General features: G+C 38.0%; 1 protein-coding gene across 2 annotated transcripts in view; it reads left to right on the forward strand.

Moving 5' to 3' along the window:
* The window catches only part of LGR5 (leucine rich repeat containing G protein-coupled receptor 5), a 147244-nt gene that overhangs the window by 83378 nt on the left and 44418 nt on the right, over positions 1 to 19448 (forward strand). For both annotated transcript variants that reach the window (XM_050750061.1, XM_050750062.1), the window contains exons 3-4: positions 2495 to 2566; positions 13185 to 13256. In XM_050750061.1, coding sequence (XP_050606018.1) covers positions 2495 to 2566; positions 13185 to 13256 — 144 coding nt within the window. The remainder of the gene's footprint in view (positions 1 to 2494; positions 2567 to 13184; positions 13257 to 19448) is intronic.

Genomic DNA, 19448 nt, shown 5'->3' on the forward strand with positions numbered 1-19448 from the left:
GCTACCAAAGGAGTTCAAAATAGAGAGATGGACCATCAGAAACTGAGCTTTCCAAATGCTTTCCAAACTCATGGGCAATCTCTCTACTTTGAAGTCTTTTGGTAGCACTGAGGTTGCTTTGAAAAACAGGGAGTGAAAGGAGAGCATTTTAGGTGGAACAAAGGGCAAGAGGGGGGAATGTGGAGGGCATGTCTAAAAAAAGCAAACCTCGTGGTCTGGTTCAGTATCCAGTAGGGATCAGGGAATTCTCGGAAAAGAGTCTGAGGACTTTTCATTTCTATTTACCTGGCATGGAAACTGACAGAGAGTTTTTGAATAGGGCAGTAATATGGTCAGAGTTGTCTTTATAAAGACCATCAGTGAATATGGAGTGGGTGGGAGTAGGTCGAGACTGAATATGGGGAGACAAGATGGAAGGTCAGAGTTAGTGTCTAAAGAGGGTTTTCTGATAAGACAGTTTTATAGGAAATAAAGAAATAAAACATCTCTTAAGTTACCCTGGTCAAATATTATGCTGAATTACATGTTAATAACACATATTTATTAAGTGCCTACACCATGGTTAGGCTAGCAGCTCTCAAACCTTTCTGACCATGTATAGGAAGAAACAAATTTCCTCCCCTCAATCGATTTTCACAAATATATTTGGAAACAAAGGCTTTTATAAAACAATACTTCAGTCCATTCATTCTGCTGTTTGTCTACTCTATTCTTTTTCTTAATTTTAGAGCGGGCCACTAAATTATTTATCACTTGAAAAAACACTTCTTTAGGTACCATGAGATAGGTAGGAGGAATACAATATAAGAGCTATCCAAGTCTTTTAAAAGATTGTATCTGTTAAGAAAAGGAAAAACAGGGACAAACACAAATGACCACAAGACCAGGTAGGGAAATCATGGAGGTTTGGATCTGGAAGGGACCCAAGAAGCCATTTTATCTTAACATTTCTTGTAATTAATGGGACAGCAAGGCTCAGCAATATTAACTAACTTCAATTCAACAGCACAAAGCAAGTTAGTGCTGCAGATGCAGGATAAGCAAAGCCTCTGGGAGAGATCCTAGGACTTTCTTATGTTGTTAATGTTTTTAAGCATAATTTTTAAAAGTGTGTTGTATTTTAATTTTATTTCATTTGCATTGTATAAATAATGCTTTAAATACACATACCACAAATACTACTCTGAAGTTCTATTCATATGATAAGTGTAGCATTTCTTTAAATATTCATTTATAGTATATTATCAGTGGTGTGAAGTGGCAATGGGACATATATTTAAAGTTGTATGAGAAATGGCTTATTTCAGTTCAGTCAGTGGATCTCTGACTGAATACTCTCTCCTTTAAAGATAGTATTGAAGATATACATTTGAGGCTGTTAGGTCCTTCAGATATAAGCACTGGTCAATTGGACCAACCGAATCCTTATCCCTAAATCCCCATCTCCATCAAAAAAAGGAGGGGGCTGGGTACTATAGCACACCCCTATAGTTCCAGCTACTCAGGAGGCTGAGGCAGGAGGATTACTTGAGCCTAGGAGTTCAAGGCCAGCCTTGGCAATAAACCATTTCTAAAAAAGAGAAAAAAGAAAAAAGGGCAAAGGTATATTTGAGTCCCAGTTCTACTCACCATTCTGTATGATCAGCTCCTCAAAATACTGTGCTCTTTGGAGTCACATTGTTGTTTTTGCATTTTCCATTTTGTTCTTTAACATATGACGTTACGGCTTTGATGTGGCTGCAGAAAAAATACTGACTCACATGTTTCAGGTACCACATCTTGTTGATCTTTTGCACAGTTTTTCACTGTGGCTATCTCCTACGTAGAAAAATATTATAAAGTAACCTTCTAAAATTTTACCATTTAATAATGTCAGAATTTTCCATTAAATAACCCATGTTAATGTCCTTCATGCTAATATCTCTTTGTTTTCAATTTAAGTATTGCTCTACCAAATCATGTTAAATTTAAGCTACTCTGTCCTTTGCTGGTGGAGTTTAGAAAAAAGTGATTGTGATAGTCTACACTCTTATTTGACGAATTTAATAAGAAAGTTAGGTATTTTGAGGTATAGTTGCAACAGAAAGATTCTAATGTTTATCTAATCTATTTTATGCTTACAAAGAATAGTTGTAAAACTCATGTGACAGTCACATTTTGACATTACAATTTTTTGCAAATTATCATATGGTGTTAGCATTTGCTTAAAAATTTGTTTAAAGGACAGTTTTATATATATGCACATATGGTATAAGCTATTAAATGGTTTATTGTGAAGTAGGTAATTTATTACATTTCTTTTTAGGCACTTCTGCCAACATTTTAATTAGAAATTTATAGATTTTTTTGCAAAATATAACAAAACAAAGTTCTTGACAGTTGCTTTTGATACTTGTGGTTTAAACGTAGTTGTATTGCATTTTTTTTTAACAATTAAATGCCTTCCACATGAAGAGGTATGCTCACTCTCTCTCCTCTCCATTGAAACCCACAGACGTCTTGCGGGAAACGCTCTGACATACATTCCCAAGGGAGCATTCACCGGCCTTTACAGTCTTAAAGTTCTGTAAGTAAACTGAGTGTTGTTGGATATATTTCTGATTTTAGTGTCAAATGGCTGCTAATTAACTTGTAAAAGTTGATTGTCTCTAATAAACTATTGAAATCCATGGGATAATTCATCTAAATTCAAGTTTACTTCATTGGTACCATAGAGCCATATCATACTTGGCTAAATTTGTATGTGAAAAAAAATTCATCTCTCCATTTCTAATTTTAATATCTTAAATTTTTGCCTTTAAATAACTATCTTATCAACTCAGACTTTTAAGAGTATTTCCCTTTCCTTTTGTGTTATGAAATTGGGGTGCATGTCTTCAAAAGCATTTTGATGACAGGGTGAATAAATCACTGTGATGCTGACATAATGAGACCACAGCTTCGAACTGGTTTCAAAGGGCGGTGAATAAGCATCAGCTACAAAAACCAAGTTTGTGTTCCACCTGTGAATAGATAGGGCAAAACCTAGTGTATAGCAGATACACTGAGCAGTTGTTTATTTGTTAATTCATTGAAAATTGTAAATATATGAGGTTTCTCATTATTTAATGTCCAATTTCTCAATTTGTTTTCCAGAAAACTCATTATTATTGAATACTTCCTTCTTCTGGTACCCATTATTTAATTTTCTTTTAATTTGTTCTGTGTAGAAGAAAGAGGCACTTATGTAGATAAAATAGTTAATGCAAGGAAAAGTTTATCTCAGAAAAAAATCCTGATTTTCTTTCTTTGACATAAAAGTTATTAACTTTGATATATTTCTGCTTATTGAAAATTGCATTTCAGTGGCCTAAAAGACACATAGGTTAAAAAAACAGTTTAATTCAATTTAATATTTTGTTAAAAGTGAAATTCAACAGCAGAACCATTATTTGATCACCTTAGGAGATTAGGTTTGGTTTCCCTTCCTCTGTCTGAATTTTTTTCTTTTCTTTTTCTTTTTTTGCTACTAAGAAGAGATGTTTTTAAGTTGTAATGTTGCCAAACCCTAACAGTAATTCCTTTTGTGGTAAAATTCTGAGTTGTATGTAGTTTCACAAACCCCCAAAAAAATCTGGAACCATTCAAAATGTATCATGAGAGTCAAGTTTAGATAAGAACTAAAGTGATTTTTTTTTCCCATGTCGAGCTATGTACCACTAAGTATTTGGGATACTTTCAAAATAAATTTTACTAGAATCAATTATTTTAATTCACTTAACAAAGTGTATATTGAATATATAAGCTAGTGTGTGTGTCTCCAGACATCATAATTATACTTTAATTATAAATATGTAAAGTGAATATGTATAAATTAATATGAATATATATGAATTATATATAAACTAGTTATAATTACATATAATTATAATTTTAAATCTTTGCATTCTTAAATATGAATTATACTAATTACTATGAAGTCATACTAATTTTTCTATCATAACATTTTTATATTTTATATTAATAATTATACCATTATATATTTCTAATTGCATTCACCAGTGCATTACTAGTGAATGTTTGTTTCCCACAATGCCCTAAAGATCCGTGAAATTAGAGATATCATCTGTCTTGGTCACTGGTATATCCTCAGCTCCTATGACACTTCCTTACTTATAGTAGACATTTAATAAATATTTGTTGAATTAATGACTCAGGCTGATGATCTAGAGAGAATAAGGGAGTTCTGGACTTTTCAACCTTTTCTTCATTTTGTATGATATTGACCCAATGCTATACGTTTATTAATAGAATATCTATTGTGTATTAAACAAAAAAGTTGTGCCTTCATGTCTGATATGTTCTTTTACTTACAAACAGTCTTTTTACCCAGAATGCTCCTGCACACACTTTGCTGCTTCTTAAGGTGTATTTTACCTGAACACTCTAGAGAGCACTGGATTGATCTGATTCAAAAATGAAAAGCATAGGTTATTTCTCAAGCTAACTGTTAAAATGTACCCTTTCCATCAGAAAAAAAAAAGATATTTAGACCCTCTCTTTTATCCACTCCTACTAACCAATGTTTCCTGTCTCCTGTACAATCAAGGGTTCAGCAAAGCCTAGTGCATGTCATGCTCAAATTAGCGTTAAACAAATTATTACTAGAAATATAAAGATCAATAAATATTGTTCATGCCCTTGAAGAGTTTATAATCTAGTGACAGACTGTGGGACCAAGATAGTGGGACAAAGACATAAAAACAGAGATCACTTCTGATTTTTGTGGAAAGTGTGTCCAGATACCTGTGCAGGGTACTGTGAAACTACAGAGGTTGGGGAGTTGATGTCGTCCCATCCGATGGCTCAGATTTGGCTTCCTGGGAGAGAGGCTTTCCCAGAGATGACCCAGGAGCTGAATCTTGAAGCACAACTAGAAATTAGCCACTCAAATAAGATAGCCGACTGAGGGGACAATATGTACAGCAACACAGAGTCAAGAAAGACCTGGGATGAACAGTAGCTCCAAGCAGGTTAGTACTTGAGCATTCAGGAGATGCTACAGAGCATTTGGAGAAGAGCTCGCAAAGACAGGAGTCCCAGTTGCAGGGATCCCATATGTTAAGTCAAAAAAAGTGGACATTATTATATCCTAGGCATGATGAGGAGTCAAGGAAAAGATGTACGTAAGCGAGGAAAGGCCATGTTCAGACTTTGTACTGTAGCTGGGTCCCTGTCAGTGTGAGGAGAGTTCAAGAGGAAAAAAATCTTGCCAGAAATTGTGTTCACTCTTCTCTTTACTTTGCTGATCTAAAGACTAATATTCAATGAATGGACTCAAATTGTCAAATATTTTTTAAAGTATTTTGGTTTTTGTATTAGATTGTTTGTACTATGATAACAGCATACCACAAACTGGGTAATTTATAAAGAAGAGAAGTTTATTTCTCATAGTTCTGGAGGCTGGGAAGTCCAAGATCAAGGTGCTGGCATCTGGTGAGGGCTGCTCTCTGCTTCCAAGATGGCATCTTGAGGGCCAAATCCTCTGGAGGGTAGGAATGCTGTGTCCTCCTGTGGCAGAAGGTGGAAAGGCAAAAAGGGAATAAACTTCTTCCAACAAGGCTTTTTACAATGGAATTAATCTATTTCATATGATTGTACTCCAAACATTTTTAAGGCAATAATACAAAATATTTATAAAGCAAACTTTTAAGAAATTCATTGAGATCACCATTTCTTATTTTTCTGCTAATTTAATTAAAACATCTCCCAAAGGCTCTACCCAACACCTCCCAAAGGCTCTACCCAACACCTCCCAAAGGGCCCCACCTCCCAACACTGTTGCATTGGGAATTAAGTTTCAACATGAATTTTTGGAGGGGACAAAAACATTCAAACCATAACAGCATTAAAACAATTTTTCTCAGCAATGTTGGTTCTGCCTGTTACAGAGTGTTTTGGAAATTTGTGGGAGCATCTTTGGTTGTCCAGATGATTGGCATGTAGTAAGCTGTCCTGCAATGTGCTGCACAGCCCAGCATAAAGAATTCTCCCTTATTCTGGCTTCTGACTGTCCCTCCATACCAACTATAAATCAATAATACTTTAATGTGTAATTGTATTGAAATGTTTTATCAGAAGTTCTGCATATGCTTAATAATTTGCACAGGAAAAATTAAATGGAATAAACATTTTCTCTCAAGATAATTAAATAAGTAACTAGTTTATACATCCTGTCTATTCCTGATATTTTAAGATTTCTAACCACACATTTAGTTTAAAATTGTGTTAGTAGCTGGGCACGGTGGCTCACGCCTATATAATCTCAACGCTTTGGGAGGCAGAGGTGACTGAATTACTTGAGCTCGGGAGTTCAAGACCAGCCTGGGCAGCATGACAAAACCCCATCTCCACAAAAAATACAAAAATTAGCCTGGCATGGTGGTGAATGCCTGTGGTCCCAGCTACTCAGGAGGCTGATGTGGGAGGATTTCATGAACCCAGGAGGTTGGGGCTACAGTGAGCCAAGATTGTACCACTACGCTGTAGCCTAGGTGACAGAGCAAGACCTGTCTCAAAAAATATATAAATAAAATAAAATAACGCAGTAGAAGAATTACCTCAAAAGCCACAAAACAAATTAAAAATATGGAACCATGGAAATGTGCAACCTCTTTAAAATAACTATTGTTAAATTACCAGAGTAACAAGAAACACAGGATCTCATTGAATTTCATCAACAAAGTTTGCTTTATAAATATTTTGTATTATTGCCTTTTAAGGTTTTTAGAGCACAATCATGTGAAATTTATGTTGTGATAATTATATAATGACTTATTTATCTGAGGGTGGCAGGCTTATTGCTTTTTTAATCTTACTCTTTTACTACCTAGCAAAGTCTACCACCCAACTTCTGAGAAGGCAGTTTTGTGACTATATCTTTTTCCAATTTAGCCTCAATTCTCTGTTGCCTGTGGAGGGATTTTCAGGGCCTTTTAAAGTACTGGGGAATGAATGCTTGCTTCAGAATGTTATGGAATTTTGAGACAGGATAAATATTCTCTGTGATATTTCCACACTATCTTGCCCTAAAACATAGAAAATTATTTTGACACTATTCATCTGTAAGGAACACTCATTTGGGAGAATATTCATGCTCAATTGTGAGTGTCACACTTCCTGATTTTCTCCACCATGACATTTGTAATTTGACTTGGCATATTATATTTATTTCAATAAAGATTATTTCCTTCTTTCCCTTATATAAGTTATGATCTGTCATTACATATCTGTATTAGTCCATTTTCACACTGCTATAAAGAACTACCTGGGACTGGGTGATTTATAAAGAAAAGAGCTTTAATTGGCTCATAGTTCTGCATGGCTGGGGAGGCCTCAGTAAACTTACAATCATGGCCGAAGCCGCAATGCATGTCCTACATTGCATCAGCAGGGAGAGAGCCAGGGGAGATCTGCCACACATTCTTAAACCATCAGATCTCGTGAAAACTCATTCACTGTCATGAGAATAGCATGGCAGAAACCCCCCCACCATGGTCCAATCACCTCCTACCAGGTCCCTCCCCTAACCTGTAAGGATTACAATTTGACATGAAATTTGGGTGGGGACACAGAGCCAAACCATATCAGTGTCTCAACTAGTTTTTATTCTAGTATCCATCTAGACCTCTACTCTCATGTTCCCATTCTCATGCAGAATGGCTTCTGATCACATTATTTTTCTCACACCCAAACTTATTTATTAAAAGTAGAGGCAAACGGCTGTAATCCCAGCACTTTGGAAGGCTGAGACGGACAGATCACCTGAGGTCAGGAGTTTAAGACCATCCTGGCCAACATGGTGAAACCTCATCTCTACTAAAAATACAAAAATTAGCTAGGTGTCATGGTGCACCCCTGTAATCCCAGCTACTTGGGAGGCTGAGGCACAAGAATCTCTTGAACCCGGGAGGCAGAGGCTGCACTGAGCCAAGATAATACTACTGTACTCCAGCCTGGGCAACAGAGTGAGACTCTGTCTCAAAAAAAAAAAAAAAAAGTAGAGGCAGGCATCTGATTCATTCATAAAAATGTTTCCTGAGGTAGTTGCATATGAGCATCATGTATATAATGACATTTATATCATCTTACTATAAATTACTTTTCTTATATTTCTTCTTTATAATACATTTAGGGCACATCAATAAACTATATTGACATTTTTCTTTGAAATAATGTGTGTAAATAGGCTACCATTCTATGAATTTTACTTAAGTATAATAGAAGTGGCATTACAAAATGTTTGTTATTAAAGGGAACATTGAATCCAATATACTTGAGAACCACAGTGCTACAGGTAAAATGCTGAACAAGATAGACCTGTCCCTACTCTCATGAAAACTCTCTTAACTGTTTTATAAAGTTCAAAAGTGGCTGGAGAAAAGAAATAACTGATGGTATTGTGATATGGGGAGGAAGATAATGTGAGAGTAATATTTGTCTGGGCCCTGACCTGAATAAGGATGGTAAAGAGGATGCATGGACAAAGAAGAGAAAAATAATCTTGATCCAATCTATTAAGATGGAGAATGAAGACAGCAGCAGCCATCCTTGGCTAGGTCTGTTTTACGTCTGAAATCTTATTACTGTGAATGCTAAAACATCCCTAATATTTAAAGTTATTTTTCCTGTAAATATTGGCCCTAATAAAAATAATAAGTAATTGGTTCTATATGGCAAAATATCCAGTCCGTGGAATTCTGAACCAGGCTGTCCTCAGCAAAGGTTCATTTTCTAGTGTAAGTCATTCCATGAAAGAATGGCTCATCCTTCTGCCACCCAAGACCAAAACCAAAACCACATGGAGGTGATGGGTAAAACTAGCCATAGAAAAGTCACAATGAGCCAGAATTCCCCCATTCTCATGTAGACCCAGAATAGAGCCTTGATGGTTACTTTATATCCACACAGAGGACAAATAGGCCAAGGGAATACCTAAGAATTGAGCCATCCGTTGTAACCAAGTTCCCATTCAGCAGGTTATTTAATCTCCCTCTCTGTCACCGTACCTGTTCTTACTTAGTCCTGTTGGCAAAAAAAAAAAAAAAACAGTGGGGGAGGGACCAAAAAATTACATAGAGTAGCATGGGAATGCTGTATGAAACAGTGATTAATTTTAAAGCTCCTGGGACAAAGAAATTAAGAAAATATAGAAGTCATCTTTTGTCTCTAGAGAAAGTGTTTCATTTTCTTTTCCTAATCATCTGTGAATGATAAAAATGAAGTTTTACATGCCTACACCTATATTCAGTATGTTTATATTGCATGTATTCAGTAAGGAGTATTTTCAAAAGAAATCAGCAGCCATGTGTAAATGTTTTGTTTTCATTGCACCCCCTAGCACTATAAACCTTATAATTGTTTTGTCTCCCATTGGAAGATCTTAAACAAAAACAGAGTTTTCTAATTAACCCACTGGAGACTTATAATGATATAATAAAGGTAACTTGCTCTTGTTTTGTCATTTGAAAGTAATTAAACAAAAGTTCCTTATTTAGGGAGTGATCAGGGCTTAAATTTTTTTTTAAGTTATATTCTTGGTGTTTTACTGGTAGACATGGTTGAAAATTTAAGTCATTGGGAGGTAGCTTGAGGGTAGCTTTAAAAGTTATCATTGGCCAGGCGCTGTGGCTCACGCCTGTAATCCCAGCACTTTGGGAGGCCGAGGTGGGTGGATCATTTGAGGTCAGGAGCTCAAAACAAGCCTGGCCAACATTGTGAAACCCCATCTCTACTAAAAATATAAAAATTAGCAGGCAGTAGTGGCACACGCCTCTAATCCCAGCTACTCGGGAGGCTGAGGCAGGAGAATCACTTGAACCTGGGAGGCGGAGGTTGCGGTGAGCAGAGATTGCACCACTGGACTCCCATGTGGGCAACAGAGTGAGACCCTGTCCCCCAACCCCACAAAAAAAAGTTATCATTACTAAAGTTCATTTAAGTTCCATTCTCTGAAGGAAGATACATAAAGCAGCAGAGAAAGTTTTCCACTATTCAATGACGAAAAGCTATCTGAAAGTCTCCTATCTTCCACCTCAATTTTTCAGATATTTTAGGGAAATCATACTTTAAGAGTTTCACTGTTTGGTTAGTAAAGCAAAGGACAATGCAATACGTACTTTGTACCAGTAATATATTATTTATTAATAAACAGTTTAGATATCAATTAATTCTATTATCTTTATCTTATCATTTAAATGTATCACAAAAGTAAAGCAATACCTAGAAAACATTTTTGTGAACTTAAAATTGGATGATGGATTGAAACTGCTTGGGAAAATGTAAAATGACAAAAATGTAAAATAACAATAAAATAACACAGAAATCCAAACTTTTAATATTCAGGTAAATTATGCAAAACATAGAATTCGAGTTTCAATTCTCCTAATTCCCTAACTGGTAAGTGAAGTGTAGGGATCTTCCTAAAACTCAACTGTATTCCTAAGGAATCAATACATTTGAGACTCTTGGCTTATGAAATTTTAATTGAATCCAAGTTTAACATAATGAAATTAGTTGAGTAGAACTATTGGAATACAAATGACGTAATTACGTTCCTTAGAAAACAATCTCAGGCATGGTGAGAAAGGCATAATTTTTATGATCTCCAAATATTTTTCAAGTCTTATTTGTATATGAGCACGTATTTATATATATAAAAGTACTATACTTTCATATTTTAATCCTCCAACACCTTTTCAACCAGATGATTTTATTCCCGTTATACAGATAAAAGACCAAAGGTCAGGAGGTTAAATAAGTTTCCTCGCCAAGACTAAAAGCTTAGGTCTTATCTCCAAGCCCAATGCAGTTCTTCCTCAAGGTCAAATGAAGATTTTTTTTTTTCTTTTTTTGAGACAGGGTCTCGTTTTGTCCAGAGTAAGTAGGACTACAGGTACATGCAACCACTCCTACTTCCCCAAGTGAAAATATCCTATTAGAAATATTTAGATAACTGGGTATAGGAACTCACACCCATAGTCCAGGCTACTCTAGAGGCTGAAGCAGGGGAATCCCTTGAGCTCAGGAGTTCGAGTCCAGTCCTGGGCAACAAAGCGAGACTCTCCTATCCTTCTTTTCTAAAAAAATAAATAAATAGGCTGGGTGCAGTGGCTCACAACTCGGATTACAGAATCCCAGAACCTTGGGAGGTTGAGGTGGGAGGATCACTTGAGGTCAGAAGTTTGAGACTAGCCTGGCCAACATGGTGAAACCCCATCTCTACTACAAATACAAAAATTAGCCGGGCGCGGTGACGCGTGCCTGTAGTCCCAGCTACTGGGGAGGCTGAGGCAAAAAAATCGCTTGAACTCAGGAGGTGGAGGTTGCAGTGAGCCGAGATGGTGCCACTGTACTCCAGTCTGGCGACAGAGTGAGATTCCGTCTCAAAATACATACATACATACATACATACATATTTAGCACAGCATGGGGTGGTTCTCAGTGGGTGGTGCCCTGCTCAGCAGTGTTGGCATCACCTGAGAGCTTATTACCAGCGTGAATCTCCGGGCCCTTACTCAGACCTACTAAACCAGAAACTTTGGGGTGGGGCCCAGCATTCTGTTTTAACCTTCCAATGACTTTTGATGAACCCTAAAGTTTGACAACCACTGGCACAGAGTTTTCTTTTTCTCTGGCTCATTAAATTGTCAAATCCAGTACAAAAATTATTCGTTTCGAGAAAGGGCCTGTTAACGTACATTAAAAGGGCCAATTTTTACTGAATGCTTCTCATGTAGCAAGCGTTGTTCTATGAACCTTCACTCATTGAATCATCACAATGAGCCCTGCAAGGTAGGTGTTATTTACTAATCACTGAGGCATGGAGAGACTCGGTGGTTTTCCCATCTCTAGTGGCGGAGAAGAGGTGGTCAGATTTGAGAATCCATGTTCGTAACCATACCGTTCATACGCAATCTGAGAATCTGCACAGTCAGCACATATGCCTCGAGAATGCTGCCTGGTGCGCTGGAAAACACACCAGCCTTTGGAGTTAGACACACCTGGGTGGAATTCCAGCTAGTCAGGTAGTAAACAGAAACTTCCTTGGTAGAGACGAAAGAACCAGGCAGATGGTTTCTGAAATACAAACACAAGTTTGCAACTTAATAAGTAGAAATATTTCTTTCAAATTTCTGCTTTCCTAAAATAGTCTTCTGCCTCAGGCTTACAGGGACTACAAATAGTGGGAGAAAAAAAAAAATGTGCTGCAAAATGCTTGTGTTATAAACATTTACGAATAAGGTAGCAAACTATAAGGAATCTCGTGGGAATTTGTTTCCCTACTATTTCCTCATTAGCAATGATATATTTTTATTTCATAGCGCCCAGGTGTTTCCATTCTGTCATTCCCCATAGTCTGAAAAACTGTTCAAGTTTTTCAAGTGCAAGTGCAGAAACACAAATACTTCACAAAAAGAATTTAGCTTATATCAAAATACAGCCATGCAGAGAAGGTAGGCAATTTTAGCATCCTACCGTTATCCTTATTTCCATTTGGTGTAATCTATACAAGCAGCAGGATGATCCTTTAAAAGCATACATAAGAGCATGTCATTTTCGTACATATGCCCTTCAACAGTGGTTTCTCATCACACATAAAATAAGGCCTTATGTTGGCTGGGAAGCCCTCCATGAAATGGTCTCAGGCTCTCTCTCTCCCAGCCTCAAGTCCTCACTCATTCCTCAGACACAGTTGGTCCTTTGCCGCTCCTTTAACAAGTCAAGCAAGCTCCCTCCAGCCTCCAGCCCTTGTACTTACTCTTCCCTTTTCCTTAGTAACTTCCCAAATGTTCACAAGGATTTTCTAACTGTCTTCCTTCTGGTCTCCAGTTAAACATCACCTTTCAGAGAGGCCTTCCCTGACCACCTTTAAAATAAAAATCTCACCCCCGATACCATCTATCCCAAATTCATAGTTTTGTTTTTTATTCATAGTACTTATCACTTGTCTCATGTTATATTAATACACTCATTTGTTCATCTTTAATTATCTTCACTCTTCACAGGAATTTAAGCTCCCCAAAAGATAAGACTTTGTCTGATGCTCTGTTGTTTTTCTGACACCTGGAACAGTGCCTGGCCCTGTTATGGCCTGTTATTGTTCATTTTTTTTAACATTTTTCTTTATTTCTTTTAACATACAGTATGCTGCAGAATAATCAGCTAAGACAGGTACCCACAGAAGCTCTGCAGAACTTGCGAAGCCTTCAATCCCTGTAAGTATAGTAGACATTGCAAAATATATTTAAGATCAATTTGGGAAAAGCATTGAAATGTTCAGTTGGCCATTTTAGTATGTTCCTTGGTTGGGAGTCATACCTAAATAAATTGTGAATGAGAGCCTATTAGAGCAACAACTCTTCATTGTCTCATTGAGCAATATGTATGGGAGGAACCAGTGTTCAAGTTTGGGGTTTTAGGGTGGACATTTAATTTCAGCACCTCCAGTCCAAAGCACTACTTCCAAGATCCTGTCCTACATTCCCCTGTAATATTCTTGCTTCTGAATTCAAATAAGAAATAATGCTTTCCTTTTACTTAAAAAAATAGATGCTGTATTAGGAGATATACCTAATGTAAATGATGAGTTAATGGGTGCAGCCCACCAACATGGCACGTGTATACATATGTAACAAAACCTGCATGTTGTGCACATGTACCCTAGAACTTAAAGTATAATTTAAAAAATAAATAAATAATAAAAAATAGATGCTGTAATCTAGACATTTTGACATCTTTGATTGATTCTGTTTTTAGATTGAGTTGTCTTGTAATCAAGTTTTTTTGAGTCAAATAAAGGCTTACTTTTTTTAGTACTGCCTATATAATACATTAGGGATCCTCAAGTCAGGATCCTAAGATCTACAGGTATATTCTGAAGCTTCCCCATCACAGAACACAGATGTGCAGACGTAGCCATAAACAATCCCACAGATACAAACATGCCTTAGACTCACACACCACACACAGACACATGGACTCACAGAGGTGCTGGTGTTCCCTACTCTGAATCCACAACTTTTCCGTCAGGAGTTTCCTACCCCCCTACACACACTGATTGAAAACTTCTGGGCCGGGCGCGGTGGCTCAAGCCTGTAATCCCAGCACTTTGGGAGGCCGAGACGGGCGAATCACGAGTTCAGGAGATCAAGACCATCCTGGCTAACACGGTGAAACCCCGTCTCTACTAAAATACAAAAAAAAATTAGCCGGGCGAGGTGGCGGGCGCCTGTACTCCCAGCTACTCGGGAGGCTGAGGCAGGAGAATGGCGTGAACCCGGGAGGCGGGGCTTGCAGTGAGCTGAGATCCGGCCACTGCACTCCAGCCTGGGCAACAGAGCCAGACTCCGTCTCAAAAAAAAAAAAAAAAAAAAAAAAAAAAGAAAACTTCTGAATAAATAAAATTACTCACAAAAGAACATTCTCACCAGTTAAATGTTTTGGAGCTTGTATTGTAAGCAGTTGATTGTAGTGATTACTTGGCAAGTCTATACTACTACTGTTTTGTCAGTAAATCTTCCTCCCATTAGAATGTGTGTTTACAATATATTGCATGATTTCCAATATATCACACATGTGTGATATATGCTCTAATTTTACTTACATTGGAGGTACACATCTGCCAAACAAAATACTGGGTTGTAGTTCGTGATGAGGAAGATAAATGCATTAAAAGGGCAAATAAATATTGATAAACATTGTGGACTCCAGCTGAAAATTGTTGTAAAGAATCCTTTGGTTAATAATTACATATAGTTTGCTTAATGCCTTTTACTGAGGTAACATAGAGGGAGGACTGTGAGATTTGAAGATGATACTTTCGTCCTTTGATCTTTTTTTTTTTTTTTAAATGAAAGAAAATCTGTGCTCGAGATCATTTTAAGCCTTTTACTCCAGTCAAACAAAGTGACTTCCTAGGTTTTCACCAGCCTATAGATAAACAAGCCCACAAGGGCCCCTTTGTGGTATGGGATAGGTCTGTTGTATTTTCTGGAGCTCCTTAATGTCATGACAGTATCACTTCTCCTTTGTTGCACAAGCCTTTACCTGAAGGAAAGAAGAAACAGCTGGAGAAGCAAAACAGCCTCAAGTTGGGGCATCTGTGTAAGGGTACAGGGATCTAGTGGCTAAATTGAAACGGAGATAATGGCGGTAGCCAATAGGAACTTTAAACAGCTGCCAGGCAGGCAGTAGATAGAAGGATAAGAGTTTGTAACCAAAAGCCACTATCAGCTGAAAGAAGATCACAAACAGAACACAAGCAGAAGTGAACTCTTTGAGAAAGAGAAAACCATGAATCTTTTGTTCGCTAGAACTGGTGGTGCCTCTCTGATAAAGGTGTTCAGATTTAGTTTCTTACAGTCTAGGTATTTACTGTTCACCAGGTGTCTCTACATTTGGTTTCTGGTTTGCAAAAAGAATAACGTTTTGAAACTTTATAAATATGTGTTCCCTGTGAAAAGGTCAAGGGTTAACTTTCTGGTTTGACAGTGACCACATCCAAACTAAAGGATCTAGATAGATCCTCGGCCCCCAGTTCACATTGGATTGTATCAGCTGAGTTATGCAATGTTTGTCAGGGGCCTCTTTGTCCAGAGCACAGACAGACCAGTGTGAGTGCTGAATGTTGGTAATGTGTGCCGGTGGACCACTTTTTCTCACTGATATTTTTTGTGCTGCTCTGATACAAGACTTAAGAGTTGTCAAAAAAAAAAAAAAAAAAAAAAAAGCATGATACTTTGGGCAATTAAAGTGGGAGGATTACTTGAAGCCAGGAGTTTGACACCAGCTTGGGCAACATAGTGAGATGCCCCCCACCATCTCTACAAAATAAAAATTTAAAAACTTAGCTGGGTGTGGTAACATGTGCCTGCGATCCCAGCTAGTTGGGAGGCTGAAGCAGGAGGATGACTTGGTCCAAGAGTTTGAGGTTACAGTTTACAGTGAGCTATGATCATGCCACTGCACTCCAGCCTGAGCTACAGAGCAAGACCCCAAAGCAAAGAAAGAGAAGAGAGGAGAAGAGAAGAGAAGAGAAGAGAAGAGAAGAGAAGAGAAGAGAAGAGAAGAGAAGAGAAGAGAAGGATAAACATAGGCTGAACCACCAACCCTGCAGACACCATATTGTACCAACAAAAGGAGTACCCCACCTATACATACACCAGGCCAGTTTGGAGGTTTAGGGCACATTGTGCCCCTTTAAAGTTCTATTGTTGTCCTGGTTTTAAAGTATTTAATTGTAACTTCTCTTTCTTCCTTTAAGCACTTATAAAAATAAAAACATTAGTTTGAGTTTACTGGTCATTACAAACATGCATTCCTTATCCATTCTCCATTCATTTTCCAGGCCATATGTTAGCCTCTGTGCTTCCATATCAATGAAGTAATGATGAGGGTAGGACTCTGCCTCATCCACACTGCCAATATCTGGGAAGCCTCCACTCCATTGCCATCTCTTCTTGGACTGGAGTCAACCCTTAGATCTTCACTTAGACTTTTTTTCTACATGGCTTCTCTTTTTTTTCTTTTCACTCTCTTGAATTCACTTTCTTTTTCTCCACATTATTATATTTCTTGGATTATACATTCACTCTTTAAGAAGCACTCTACACTTGATAGGGGCTGTGTGCTCACTGTCTTTCTACATGCCTAGCCTTGTATAAAGAGTAATGGCAAAAACCACATTTACTTTTGCACCAAATGAATAACTTCTACAGTGGGCCCTCTGAACACTGGCTGCAAATAAGATTCATCTGGAAAGACCTGCCGCCTAGGCTGCAGCCTAGAACAATTAAAATCAGAATCTCTGGCCAGGTGTGGTGGCTCATGCCTATAATCTCAGCACTTTGGGAGGCTGAGGTGGGAGGATCACTTGAACCCAGGAGTTTGAGACCAGCCTGGACAACATAGTGAGACCCCTGTCTCTCTATAAAAAATTAAAAAGTTAGCTGGGCATGGTGGCCTGCGCCTGTAATCCCAGCTACACATGAGGCTGAGGTGGGAGGATCACTGGAGCACAACAAGAACTCAAGGGTACAGTGAGCCCTGATCATGCCACTGCACTCCAGCCTGGGCGAGAGAGCAAGACCATATCTCAAACAAAAACAAACAAAAAAAAAGAATCTCTGAGGATAGGACTCATGCATGCACTAGTGTTTTCTAACTGGCTTAATTGCATAGTTAAGTATTTCCTAAGTGAAAATTAGGAAAACTATTGACCTGACCTGGAGCATTCCCTCAGATGATCTGCAAAGTATTCTCCTGAACTCTTTTCCAACCTGAAATTACAAGCTCGAGCAATGTAGCGAGATGCTGTCTCTAAAAATAATTAAGTAAATAAATACAATTGGCTGGGTGTCACATGTATGACTGTAGTCCCACCAGTCATGGTGGAGGCTGAGGTGGGAGGATCACTTGAGCCCAGGAATTTGAGGCGGCAGTGAGCTATGATCCTGCCACTGCACTCCAGCCTGGGCAGTAGAGCAAGACCCTGCCTCTGAGAAAAAAGAAAAGAAATACCTGAAATAATAACAAAATCCATACTTTGCATTCTACTGTGAGCTAATAATATACTTAAAATATAAAAGTCAGGCATTGTCGCGTTTGTGTTTAATTGAAAACAGCTTGCATGCCTATGCATTCCACTGATAACCCGGGGAGATAAAGTTAAGAGGCCACATGCTCCATCACCCTGCTATTCAGATTTGTTCTGTGGGCCAGCAGCATCAGCACCACCTGAGAAATGCAGAACACTGGGTCTCAGCTCTGTCTTACTGAATCAAAATCTTCATTTTAACAAAATCCTAGGTGATTCGTATGCAAAATGCATTTGAGAAATTAAAATTGTTGGTGTTCTAGAACACTAACAAAGTGGTTCACAAATCAAAAATGGTTGAAAACGACTGACATAGATCATTTGCATTCTTTGCTCCACCCATATACACTTGGTTTCCTTGAATAAAGTTTAGGAAATTTGATATATTGAAATTGGTAACATTGCTGTGAGGAAGAAACCAATTGTGCTCATGTTTCAAGGAATGTTAATTTTCCATTTATTACACATATACAAAAGATGCTTTGTTTTGTTCATAATGGAAACACATAGGTACACTTGTGGTTTTTTTGTTTTGTTTTGTTTTTTGAGATGGAGTCTCACTCTGTCACCCAGGCTGGAGTACAGTGGTGCGATCTCAGCTCACTGCAACCTCCACCTCCCAGGTTCAAGCGATTCTCCTGCCTCAGTCTCCTAAGTAGCTGGGATTGGAGGCACCTGCCACCACGGCTGGCTAATTTTTTGTATTTTTGTAGAGACAGGGTTTCACTATGTTGGCCAGGCTGGTCTCGAACACCTGACCTCAAGTAATCCGCCTGTCTTGGCCTCCCAAAGTGCTGGGAGTGAGCCACAGTGCCCAGGACACTTGTGTTCTTTTAACTCTTCTGATGCTAACAAACTGCTGGGCTAAGGAAAAGAGTGCAGGCCCACAAGCCAGAGCCCAGAAGCCCAGAGCCTGCCCCTGTACAGCATGTACATTTGGCTTCTGACATGGCAATGACTGCCCAGACACCAATTAGATTTTTTGTAATGTAATCAAATATAACCTAATTTCCTTTCTGTTTTTTGGAAGGGAATAGGAAATGTAATCAGAATTCACAGTAAGCTGTATTTTACCAAAAAACTTTTGGCAGTATAGACATTTGAGGACTAGCATCAGATTACAGTGATTTGATGGAAACTCAAAACTTAACCCTCCCGTGCCCTCACACTTTTATGTTAATAGTTAAGAAATCAATCTATAAAGAAAAATCATTGCTTCATTTGTGATCATCATTAATGAATTTTAAGCAACTCACTGTCACTAGTGAAGTTCAGGATGATCAGAGAGAGTTGCGTATTCATGTTTGTCCAGATAACCAGAGTATTATTTAATGCATGTTGGTTTTTATTCCAAGTGTGCACAAGTGAAGCTAACTGTGGAATGTGCATAATCGCAAAGGTAATAGGTTGGTAAATAGGAAGTGAAAGAAGAATTAAACATATCTTTATTATTGTCTCTATTCTCCAATTAACTAATATTCATCTTCAGAATATGACTGTATTTTAAAACCCAAGAACAATGTATAATTCCTGCCTGGCACATCTTATTATGATATCATCTTCAGGGCTATAGAACCCACCCCTGGACTCTATAAAATGTCAATAACTTCATCAGACTCTGCATGGTAGTCTTTTCCTTACAGTAGTCAAAAAAGAGAGAGAAACTAAGTGAGAGGAATAGGTAGGAGGAAGAGATGGGGCTCACAGTGCTGAGCAGAAAGTAAGACAAGCCTAGGACCAGGAGCAGTTTTCTCCCATTAGCATCCAGGAGCCTAATTGGCTTCAGACATGGGATGTAGAATGGGAAGGAAGA

Source organism: Macaca thibetana, chromosome 11 (genome assembly GCF_024542745.1).
Source record: "Macaca thibetana thibetana isolate TM-01 chromosome 11, ASM2454274v1, whole genome shotgun sequence".
NCBI lineage: Eukaryota > Metazoa > Chordata > Mammalia > Primates > Cercopithecidae > Macaca > Macaca thibetana.